This window comes from Lutra lutra, chromosome 17, assembly GCF_902655055.1.
Source record: "Lutra lutra chromosome 17, mLutLut1.2, whole genome shotgun sequence".
NCBI lineage: Eukaryota > Metazoa > Chordata > Mammalia > Carnivora > Mustelidae > Lutra > Lutra lutra.
In genome coordinates this window covers 26,554,199-26,566,352 of record NC_062294.1, presented here as the reverse complement: position 1 = coordinate 26,566,352, position 12,154 = coordinate 26,554,199, and the positions used below count along the sequence as shown (strand labels likewise).

The following is a 12,154-nucleotide window of genomic DNA, read 5'->3' as shown; positions in this document are numbered from 1 at the left end:
GTGAAAGCATCAAGTTTAATGAAATATCACAGTGAAATTAAGACACCGCTAATCTCATTTCAAAATCAATTTTCTTTCCGGGACAATTCTTGGGAACCTCAAGAATCTCTCACTTTATATAATAAGCAGTATACATTCAAGGGTTGATATCTAAAAGAATGAGTGTGTCCATATTAAAAAAAAAGATTCCTGGGGCACCTGGGTGGCTCAGTGGGTTAAAGCCTCTGCCTTCGGCTCAGGTCATGATCCCAGGGTCCTGGGATCGAGCCCCGCATCGGGCTCTCTGCTAGGCAGGGAGCCTGCCTCCCCCTCTCTCTGTGCCTGCCTCTCTGCCTACTTGTGATTTCTGTCAAATAAATAAATAAAATCTTTAAAAAAAAAAAAAAAGATTCCTTATAAAATAAGATCTCACAGTGAAGGTGCCTTTGAAACATTTTGCCATCTATTGGAGGGTAATACATGGACTGTATTGATATATCTGAAATACTTGGCTATAGATAGAAGCATTCTCTATGCTTGCATCTTAGAATATGCAGTGCAAATATGAGTATGATAAATGGGGACAATGAAGACAAAAATTAGCCCAAACCTCCAGACTTCCCCTATTTGGAAACAGTGCTTACTGTATGAAATTATGCATAAGATTTTTGCGTGTTGCGGCCTTACTTATTTATTTTTTTTAACAGCATGAGATTGGTAACATTGCCAATGTCTGTCCTCGGGAGATCGGTTCAACATCACGGTCCTTGCATACAATGGACCAGATTGAAGGCATGAAAGATCAGCACGTCCTCCATGTACTAAGAAGGGAGGACCTTCCAAATAAATCCAAGGAAAAACAACAGCAGCTCTAGTATGTTACTATTTGTGTACAGGGGAAAAAATAAAGAAAAGAAAAGAAAAAAAGGAAGGGTGCAAGGAACTGATGTAGTGGTTCGCTCCCAGCCTGGGCACCAGGGGTAGGAGAGATCATTTGAACTGCGTGGCCTTTCGTATCCGTGAAAATATGGTATTGGCTATGAAAGCAAATTAATAAAAGCTTTTTAAATGGCTAAAATCATGCCGCCCATCATTCTATTCAATGTGATGACTCAGATCACGTGGCAAGTCACCAGCTAGATAAATCTGTCACCCTGGGATCTGGAAATGCTTAGAGCAGCCTGGCAACTTCCATATTGTGTCATTTTTTTTCACAGGGGAGATGAATGTCCTGCGTTCAGTCTGATGGACAAACACACACGTTTGCAAGCCCTCGATGGCCCCTGTTGCAGGGCGCAAGGTCCTGTGATTTTACATAGAGTGGGCAGTATCTATTGGAATTCCGGGCCTTTTGTGTTCATTGTTGCCGGTGGAAACAAATAGCCCAATGCTAGTTTTCGTTGTTAATCACCCACTCCCCCAAGAGCCATTAGGTATGCAAATAAAATCCTCCCAATATTCAGTGACTGACTGATTCCTCCCCTCCCCACCCGCCCCCCTTTTATCTTGAATCATTAAAACAACAGGACTTGGGGACACCTGGCTGACTCAGTTGGTTAAGAGTCTGCCTTTGGGGGCGCCTGGGTGGCTCAGCAGGTTAAGCCTCTGCCTTCGGCCCGGGTTATGATCTCAGGGTCCCGGGATCGAGCCCCACATCGGGCTCTCTGCTCAGCAAGAAGCCCGCTTCCCCCTCTCTCTCTCTGCCTGCCTCTCTGCCTACTTGTGATCTCTCTCTCTGTCAAATAAATATTAAAAAAAAAAAAAAAGAGTCTACCTTTGGCTCAGGTCATGATCCCAGGGTCTTGAGATCGAGTCCCTCACTGGGCTCCCTGTTCAGCGGGGAGTCTGCTTCTCCCTCTACCTCCCACTCCTCCCTGCTTGTGCTTGCTTTCTCTCTCTGATAGGTAAATAAATAAACCTTTAAAATGAAACAGAACAACAGGTCTTATCTGGAGAAAGTTCAGGAATGTCAGGGATGTCAGCTGTGATTTCTGTCTCCTAGGATTAATGGAAGTTGCTGCCACCACCGTTAGAGCAAGGGTGTGAAAAGCAAACAAGCATGATCCCCTGCAGACCAGACTTGGCGGACTGGCAGGTTGTCCGAATCGCTCCTAGCCCACTGCCGGTAAGCCCACTTGCATTTTATCTGTTCTGAGATACTGGCATCGGCCTGGGAACTGAACACAGCCTGGGGAAGATCCGCACTAACCTCCCTAATGAGCACAAGGTCCCTAACGTGACTGCCCGGGATGGATCGTCAGGTCAGGTGAGCCGAGATTCCCATTTAGTCCAAAGAATATCATAACCGCCCTTTCTGCTGACAAGGTTTTTAAAGAAGTCATCTCTACACCCAACGTGGGGCTTGCACTCAGGACCCTGAAATCAAGAGTCAGATGCCCCATGAGGCTGAGCAAGCCCGGCGCCCCATCTGCCGACAGGTTTTCTATCCTTGAAATGTGGGAGATGAGATTCCAACATTCCATAATAACCCTGTAGCCGCCAACGGAGCTTCCCAGGTGCTGGAGCCCTGTTCTCTGCTCTATCAACTTTTAAAATAGGAAAAGAATTTTGTTCTTAAAAACCATAGTCGGGAGAGGCAGGGTTCTCAGGTGAGGGAACTTAGGGACACGAACACTACATTTGTTGACTTCAAGACGAGCCGTGCCAGAAGCCGAGGCCGGAGCAGGTACGACAGCCTCTATTGTGCCCGGGGAAGCTGGGCCTGCGCGAGCCGGCGCGGGGCTGGGGACCCGCCTGGGGCGCCGGGAGGGCGCGCCGGCACCTGCCGTGCCCGGAGCGGCGCGCTGAGGGCCGCCTCACTGGCCCTCCTTCTTCTCCTCCGGGATCTCCACCGACAGGGTCTGCTCATCGGGATCCGGGCCCGGGCTCACGCGGATCCGCACGGAGGGCTCTGAGGGCGCGGCCTCCGCCTCCCCGCCTTCCTCGGGCCTCCCACGGGAGGCGGGTGGCGGAGAGCGCGGGGCTGGGGGCTCTGGTTGCTCCGGGGGCTCCGGCTGCGGCGGTGCTGGCTGTTCCGGGGCGGCCGGGCCCGCCTCTCCTGCAGAGTCTTGCGAGCTCTTGGCCTGAAATCCGGAAAGGGCGATTGGTGAGGAGCAGAACGCCTGAGAGTTCTTGGAGGGGTCTTGAACACCTCGCCGTTCCCCTTCTCGGACCCCCAAGGAGGAGGATGGCGGAGCGCTCAGGGGTGCAATCTAATGAATGGGAAGTGGGGGGTCGGAGCGGCATCAGGATTATTTGGTAGAAACAGAATATATTATGGGGAGACTTAGGGATTAAAAGTCCCGGTTGGATTTAGTGGATATTTTTGGTCTCTGTTGATTGGCAGGGCTAGAAGCCAGAGAGAAGTTGCAGGTTCAAGCCCGCTCCTGAGCTATGGAGGAAAGAGAGGCTGTGACCAGGAGGGGGAGCCAGGGAGGACTTTGCAAAGCTAAGCCCAGTCCACCTGGCTGCCCTGTCCACCCTGGTTACCAGAGCTGGATGCTCCTGGGTGAATGAGATAATTTCTAAGCAAACAAGATAAAGGCTGAGATGGCGCCCTTTCTGGAAGGTCTTAAAGGTAGAGACCCCCACCCCCATGCCCCAGGAGAATGGGCAGGCTACCACTGGCATTTGGCTGGGCTGAGCCCCCATGTTTGGAGACTTGATGGGGACTTCCAGCCTCCAGCCTTCGGGGTTCCTGGGGACATTGGCCATAGTCTGTGTATCAGTAAAAATCCAAGCCTTCGTGGATACCCATGACCTGCCCTGCCCTGTGTGACCCACCTCTACTTGGACATAAATGGAAGGGAGAGGCCCACAGAGGAGGAGACCTGAATGGTCCCCAGCTATCCAACACCTACTTGAGATAGTGTAGGTAGATAGTGTAGATAGAGAATTTAAAATGAGAGCAGTCAGCATGCTCCTGAAGAAGAAAAACCCCTTGAGGTTTACTCAAATCACAGAGTGATGAAGGAAGGGAAGTAGGGCGGGGAACCCCACTCCTAGTAGAACCCAAGGCAGCTCTGGGGACATGTCCTGCTCTCTGCTTCCTTGTTCCTGCATGTTTGGGTGCACCTGTTCTGCCTTCTCCTGCTCGTCCTAAACTCTGACAACTCCCTTCCAGGGCGGGATGGTGCCTGTTACGGGACTTCCAGAAGCTTCCTGCTATGAATGGAACCAGAAGAATCATGGGCAGGTTGTCAGGTGGTTCATCATGTTCAAAAGGCTTTTCAAAGCTCTCCGAGCTATCCTGCTTCATCCCTGTGGCCACCAGAGGTGATCTGGTCTCAGGGATCGTGAAGCGCTTCCTCAGGGCACGGTGCTGGCGGTGACAGGGCTGGGAATCAGACCCATGTCTCTGGATTGTTATTTCAGAGCTCCTCTGCCATTCTGCCCTGATTGTTCTAAAACTGCCTTTTATTAGAATTCTCATGCAAATTTAATGCACCTCTCCAAGCTGCCTGGGTGAAAAGCTAATAAATACTCCGGAGCAACAAGCCCGGAGAAAGCCTTTGACCGGCTTGAGACAGCCTTTGAGACTAAGAGCAGTCTTGGAGTTCATGTCCACTCATCCCCACGCAGCAGCCAGCACTAAAGACCCCAGCTTGCTGGCTCGACCTTGACCCTGGCACTTGGTGAGCCAGACAATACTGTGTGTCCTCCATCAGGGGCCAAGGATGACTGCATCTTGAGAATATCTTGGAACCCTGCATAGCTTTGATGTCACCTCCCAGACTCTAGATGTCAAATGATCTCCAGATGGGTCCCCTGGACTCTGACCGGAGCCTCAATTGAGACTGAGTCCCCTGGGCTCCTTTGAATTCTATCGTGTAGACTGCCGCACCCTCCCTGCCACTGAGCTCCTGCCTACCCACCGCCCCCTTTCCCAGCAGCCTCCCTAAAGGACAGTCGTGAATAGTCATAATTAGTGCAATCATTCTAATTGGCATTTTTGGCATTAGTCACAGAAAAGAGTCCCAGAACTAATTTTAAAATTCCCTTCAGATTTCCGAGGGTGGGGACAAGTCAGCATTGTGCCTGTCGGCAGGGTTTTTTCTCTTCAAACCTCTTAAATTGTCACCGACACAAATATTAAATATGAGAACATCACTGCCATCTGGGGAGAGACATTCCCTGCCCACACCCACTGCTCCCACCTCTGCAACAGCACCAGGACTCCCCTTGGGGGGATGGCCCCCCTCAACCCAGGGGTGGGCACAGGAGCCTGGACTCCCCCAGGGCACCACAGCGAGTGGCTCAGGAATTGACACGTGACCCGATTCCGTCCAATGACAGTGAGCCCTGGGAGTTTCGCTGGAGTCATGGGGCGAGAGGGGCTTTCCGTGGGAGCTGCTAAACCAGGACGCCAGCCACCGTAGTGCTCTTGCGATCTGCAGCCATCCTGAGGGAAGCAGCAGTAACGGGATGGCAAAGCGAGTCCCACTGGCAATGTCAGAGATTTTGGGATCCAACCTTGCCTGAACTTTTCCGCTACTTGACCCAATCAATTCCCTGTTCCCTTAAGCTAACGTGAGCTGGCACAGTGACCTGCATTTCTGTCACTTGCCTCCTAAGGCATCTCTACCGATAGGAAGCCGGTGGGGGCGGGGGGGGGGTGGGGGCGGGGGGGGGCGGGGGCGGGAGGGACGGACATTCCCCACAATGAAAGGTATGGTCCATGCTCTGGCACCAAGTTGGGATGGTGGCTAGTTCCTCACCACGTTACCTGTTCCAGCAGCTGTTGCTGCCTCGCCGCGGCCTCCAACGCAGCCAGCTCTTTGAGCCGGGCCCTCAGGTGGGCAAGCTTGCCGCCTTTGGCCCCCTTGCCGCCCATCTTTCCCGCTACGGCGAGGGCGGCGTTGAAGAGCTTGGGGGTGCCTGCCCGGGGTGGCAGGATGAGCACGCTCTTGGGCTCCTTGGGCTTGTTGTTGTTTCTCAGCATGCGCCTGAAAGAGAGACGTGCCGGCCGGGTCATAAGCTTGCCCCCGGAGAGGAGAAAGGTATGTCTGTGGAAGGCTGTCTGGTGGAGCCCTGGGGGGCGGGGGAGGGTGGGCCGTCGTCGCTGAGTCTGTGGGCAAGCCCAGCGCTAACTGCCTGATGCACATGTCAGGGAATGATTGGAACGACCGGAATGACATGGCTCTTACGGTCTGGACGTTCTAGAGGAGGGATCGGAGGCTCAGAGGGGCTGAGTCACTTTTGTGAGGTCACACAGGAAATACTGAATGATGTTATAATAGATGGACTCAGAAACAGGGTACCCAGATGAAAAAAGACCAAAGCTTTTCTTCTCTTCCTTTGGCTTTTTTGTCATGTCACCATCCTTGCTGTCACCTCTGTTAACACTTAATGAGTAACTATACGTGTCAGGCCCTGGGCTTGGTCTTTTATAGGTGTTCTGGTGGCCCCTGGGGGTGCCCCGTCCTGGTGTTTGTGTCTCTGTGTGATCCCCTCCCAGCGAGGGCGAGGGGAATGGGTGATTTGCTTTTGACCAGTAGAATACAGTGAAGGTGATGAGACATCCTCTTTGTGAACATGTCACAGAGGAAGGTGATCACTGTCTTGCAAGGACACTCTCCCTTCCCGACTTTGCTGCAGCCAGGGGCCATGCCTGGGGGAGGCCCACGTTTCAAGAACCAAGGACAGCCACCAGCCAACAATTAGCTGGGAACAGAGGCCTCCAGTGCTACAACCACAGGGAACAGAATTCAGGTGACCTTGGAAGCAGGTCCTTCCCCAGGGGAGACGTGAGATGAGACTCAGCTCTGGCCAGCACCTTGATGATGGCCTTGGAACAGACCCACCAAAGCTGTCCCAGACTTGTGACTCACAGAAGCTCTAAGATAATACGTATATATGCTTTTAAGCTACTGAACGTGTGATATGGATAATCAATACATACTTTGTCATTTAAATCCCACAAAATCCTCTTAGGAAGGCCCCTATTTTTCTCCCTCATTTCAAATAGATATGGAAGACCAGAAGGGGTAAGTAATTTTCCCAAGGTTACACAGCTAGGAAGTGGCAGGGGCAGAATTAAAACTCAGATCTAGGGGCACCTGGGTGACTCAGTGGGTTAAGCCTCTGCCTTCGGCTTAGGTCATGATCTCGGGGGGTCCTAGGATCGAGCCCCGCATGAGGACCTCTACTCAGCAGGGAGCCTGCTTTTCCCCCTCTCTCTGCCTGCCTCTCTGCCTACTCGTGATCTCTCCCTCTGTCACATAAATGAATAAAATCTTAAAAAAAACAAAAAACAACCTCAGATCTAAAGGCAGTATGCCACCCTGCTCTGTAAATAAGGATAGACTCTTCCATGCAACAGAAAGCCCCAGCCTTTGATAGGAATTGTTCACGTTATAGATACGTGATGCATGATTTGGCTCAAGAACAAATGGATTTCATCTGCAATCTAGCAGGCCTCGACTCCTAATTGGCAAATTCATTCATCAGGGCTCCAGCAAACTTGTTTGTTTAAAAATGAGGCCGTTGCTGGCTGCTTATCTAATCAGAGGCAATGGATTTAAATTGTGCGTATTGATATTAATTGGCCAAGACTGGCGTTTTCTGGCTGGGGCTCCCTCAGGAGAACACAAACACGAGAATTCAGAGAATTCATCCGAGGCCTCTTCATGCCTGGCACTGTCACCTGTGTTATTCAGTCCATAATTCACAGCACGACAGTCTGTGGGAAGGCTCAGCGTGGTTCAGAGATGACACAAAAGAACTCTCTGTGGGACCTTTGCTGAGGGCTAATGGCCGTCTCTCTTTTGAAACATTATGCTGGCTTCTGGGACGTTTCCAGAGTCAGGAAAATTTCTCCTCACTTTCAGATGACGTGTTTTCCTATAAGCAGGATCGCACATTCACCCCTGGAGAAAGTGGCATGCATGAAAGCTTTTTGCCTCATCCCTTGGAGCAGCCAAGCCAGAGAGCTGAGCCCTCCCTGTCTCTGGGACCCCAGGTCCCCCATCTGTAGAGCAGGGAGCTGAGACAGAATCCCACACATGGCTCTCATCAGCTCAGATGTCCCAGGCCCTGGGGTTCTCAGACCGTGTTTTTCCTTTGATGGGCAGAGCTCCCTCACCACCCCTTGCCTCTGTCCTGAAGCCTGCCTGTCCAGGGAGCCCGGCTCTCTGATGAATCAGGCCACAGGGCTGGTCCCAGGGCCTCTGTGCGGCAGGACCGGATGGCTCCTCCTCTCTCCGCACCTTCTCCAGCGCAGGGCGGCATGCTCTCCGCACACGGGTCAGCAGCCTCTGCAGGATCCTAGCTGACTGGCCGAGCCCTCACCTACCCTAGCCAAAGGAGTGGGTGGCAGCTACAAACCTGGCTTTCATGGCCTCGCTCCTCTTGCGTGGGGGAGGAAGGGCGGGCGGGGGCCGTGGGGACAGTGCGCGCTCTCAGACAGAAACGGTAGAATTCTAAGTATTCGAGGTCGTTCGGTGGAGTCCCTACAAATGCTGCATTACTGAACACCAAAACCATCGCTTCCAGTGGAATTACAGGGTTAGGTTTCTGGTGAGCCTCTCACGACAACACTTCAGCAACTGATCAATACTTGTTTGTGTTCCTGTTTAACGACATCTGATCGAACCTGCAGTTTCATTAACATTGAACTCATCCCCCACAGCTCTGTGAGCCATGCCTGAGCAGAGCTTATCCAACCCGCGTGCCTTCTCCGTCCGGGACATCCCATCCTCCCTGCCCTGGGGAACGCACCTCAGCACCACACTTCGGGGCGACATCGCCAACGACAATCATAGAACTATGGACACTGCGGCGCTGTACGGCCCACGGAAAGACTCTTGTTGACCAGTGTTCAGACGCTTCTGGGTTGAAACAATAAAGCAGAGCGTCCCCTTGGTCAGCTTCTGCTGGGAACGTGCGCTTAGGACAACTCAAATCTCTCACTGCTCTCTCTACGCACATCCGAGAATGACTGGGGCTGCCCATGAGTGCTGATTTGGAGGTTCCGAACACATTTCAGTGAGTAGGTGAATTGCAGATACAGAATCGCAAATACGTGAGTAATGAGGACTGACTGTGCTTCCCTGCTCCTCGGGAGAGTCAGGGGAAGTGGGCAGATTTGGTGGGAGAAGGTCGGACAGACCAGCCTTTGGAAGGGCCCCATAGCTTCCTTAAGAGCAAACTGGTAAGTTGAGTTATGGGGCAGCTTCCTTCCTCAGGGGACCCCCCAGCATCCTGTGTGTATTATGCTCTAACCTCGACACGGCATCCTCTCACCTGGGCTTGCCAAAGGGGTCCTGTGAAAACCTAAGTCACATCAAGTCACCAGTCTGTGTAAAACCATACAAAGCTGCCATCTCCCTCAGACCAAGACCCAAAGCCACTGCAGGGCTTCACCTCCAAGACCTACCCACTCTCATCCCCTTGACTGCTCCCACCCCGCGTCAAGCTATGCTTATTTTCTGGCTGGTCCGCCCACACACACCGAGGCTGCTCCTCCGCAGGGCCTTTCCAGCTGCTGTTCCCTCTGGCTGGAATGTTCTTCCCTGCAAGCAGTCCCGCTCACTCTTTCATTCTGTGCAGGTCTCCCCTGAAATTCCACTTCCTCAGAATGGCTTTTCCTGAGCAACCTATCTCAAGGAACTCCCTTCCTCACCTATGTCTCCTCGGTGTGGCTTTCTGTTTCCTCATAGCTGACACATCACAGAATCATTCATTTCACTATGGTCGGCCTCCCCTAGTAGAAAGGCAACTTTATTTGGACCCTGCTGTGTCCCCGGGGCCCAGAACTATGTGCTCAGTAAATGATTATGAGCTATGAGTGGATATTGGTAAGTTTGTGCCCTTTATCATGACCTCCCTCTGTGTAGTTTATTTTTTGTGTCATTTCATAGAATGAGATAGAAAATAGGAATATGGGGTAAAAGGCAATGGAGGAAAAACTAGATATGTAGATTTAAAAGGCTTCATCCAGGGGTGCCTGGGTGGCTCAGTGGGTTAAAGCCTCTGCCTTCGGCTCAGGTCATGATCCCAGGGTCCTGGGATCCGGCCCCGAGTTGGGCTCTCTGCTCGGCAGGGAGGCTGCTTCCCTCTCTCTCTCTCTCTCTACCTACTTGTGATCTCTGTCTGTCAAATAAATAAATAAAAAATCTTAAAAAAAATAAAAGGCTTCATCCAATGGGAAAATTACGGAGAGAATTTAATGGATAAAGAGGAACAATTATTATTATGAACATTCACTGAGCTCTCCCACATGTCAGGTATCCTGCTGGAGACATTCGCACACACGCTATTTTATTTAATTTTCCCAAAAACAAAGTAAGGAGTTAACATACCCTTATTTTACAGAATTGCAGAAAACTGAGACCAGAGAAGTTAAGCAACTTTTTCAAGGCCACACAGCCAATACCTCAAACGGATAGGACATGAGCCCCATCATCTTCCCAAGCCTGTTGTAGATTTTTCTAGCACACCCATGCTGCCTCTGTCACTCAGCTTGAAACCTGATCTTAAGGATCTGAAAGCAAAAACCTGCTTCTCTAAAAAGTTACCCACTCTAGGGACACCTGGGTGGCTCAGTGGGTTAAGTCTCTGTCTTTGGCTCAGGTCATGATCTCAGGGTCCTGGGATCAAGCCCCACATCGGGCTCTCTGCTCCACGGGGAGCCTGCTTCCTCCTCTCTCTCTCTGCCTGCCTCTATGCCTACTTGTGATCTCTGTCAAATAAATTAAAAAAATATTTTTTAAAAATAAATAAAAAATAAAAAGTTACCCACTCCTCAACAGTACAAAATACAGAGGCACAACGTTATTCACTGTGATGCTGTTTATAATTGCAAAATATTGGAACTCTAACTCCCCATTCATAGGAATGCTCTGCAACTGTCAGAGGAATGAGGAAACTGATGGGTCTATGGACTGAGAGAGAACGTTTTCCAGGATCGGTTGGTGTGAAAAAAAAAAGCAAAGTTTAAAAGAAAATCTATAGTATGCTACGTTTTGAGTAAGAAGGGGAAAATAAAATATTCACCCATCTGCCTATTTTTGCAAAAGGAAACACTCTAAGGAAGCAGCAGAAACTAATGAGACTGGGCTCCTGTAGGGCTGGGCACAACAAGTCGGGGGAGCTGGGACTTCTCCAGGCACACCATTTTGTTGCATTGTGACTTGCGGTACCCTGCTGATGCTTGACATATTCAAAACAACAATAAATCAACAAGGATCGGGGCAGGAGGAATCATAAAAGAAGAGAGCGCAAACTGAAACACATGAGGCTGGGCAGATTTCAAATGAACAACTGTCCTTAAGGGAGGCAAAAGAAAACGAATCCAAATAACTCTGAACATAACACTTACCTCATAGGTACTTAGGCTAATGACAAGAAGAACAGCACCAAATATTAAATTCTGCTGGGAAGGCTTCCCCACCACCCCAGGGCTTTGGGATAGCAATTCTGAAATTTCTTTGTCTGTATTATAGGACTGAATAAATGAATGAACGTGATGAGGGTAAAGAGAATCAAATTTCTCAGTGATAGGGAAGGAATTTACAAAATATGGAAAAGGAGAAGATTAGAAAGACTCTGTGGTGTTGGACCGAAATTGTTAGATGGATACAGATAGAGATACAGATGGACAAATGCAAGTTGATATATACACAGACTTAGATGCGTGTGTATATGTAGATTTGCAATTGTATATATACTGGTGGGCATGTGGGCCTGTTTCCCAGCTCTGTCCACTTGGGAGCCTAGAAGCCATGAGCACACACAGTGCACAGATGGTGGTTTCTAAAAACCATTCCCACGTGCAAGGAATCAAGGCTCCTTGGAGAAATGGCCATTTCCAGGGATGTGGCAGAGAAAGTCACAAGATGAGCCTGGAGCATCTCACTGTGCTTGTAAGCAAGGAAGAGCTGAAATATTTCGGAGACATAACAAGGAGTCACAAAGGCCAGGCTGAAGAGGGGCCTCCTGGCCAAATCAGGAACAATCTGAGCACCAAAGGGTGATTGTAACAGGATATTTACAGAACAAAACAAATCCACATTGATATAGATAAATGAATAAACAAAGAAATGGGAAAGAAGAGGAAGCTCTTCCTCACAGTAGAAGGCTCCTAATAAATGTGGAAGGCATGACGGAATCAGAAAAATCACCATTCTGCAACCATGATGGCAATCGCTGATTTAGCAAGGAGCTCTCAGTGGAT

The 12,154-nt window shown here is 50.3% G+C and overlaps 1 protein-coding gene across 1 annotated transcript in view; it reads right to left on the bottom strand.

The window, feature by feature from the left end:
• Positions 1-1,813: 1,813 nt before the first annotated feature.
• The window catches only part of CNGB1 (cyclic nucleotide gated channel subunit beta 1), a 62,360-nt gene continuing 52,019 nt past the window's right edge, over positions 1,814-12,154 (bottom strand). Inside the window, exons 31-32 of the mRNA XM_047712557.1 lie at positions 5,705-5,924; positions 1,814-3,062 (exon numbers count right to left, since the gene is read on the bottom strand). Of these exons, the coding sequence (XP_047568513.1) occupies positions 2,796-3,062; positions 5,705-5,924 (487 nt within the window). The 3' untranslated portion in view covers positions 1,814-2,795. The remainder of the gene's footprint in view (positions 3,063-5,704; positions 5,925-12,154) is intronic.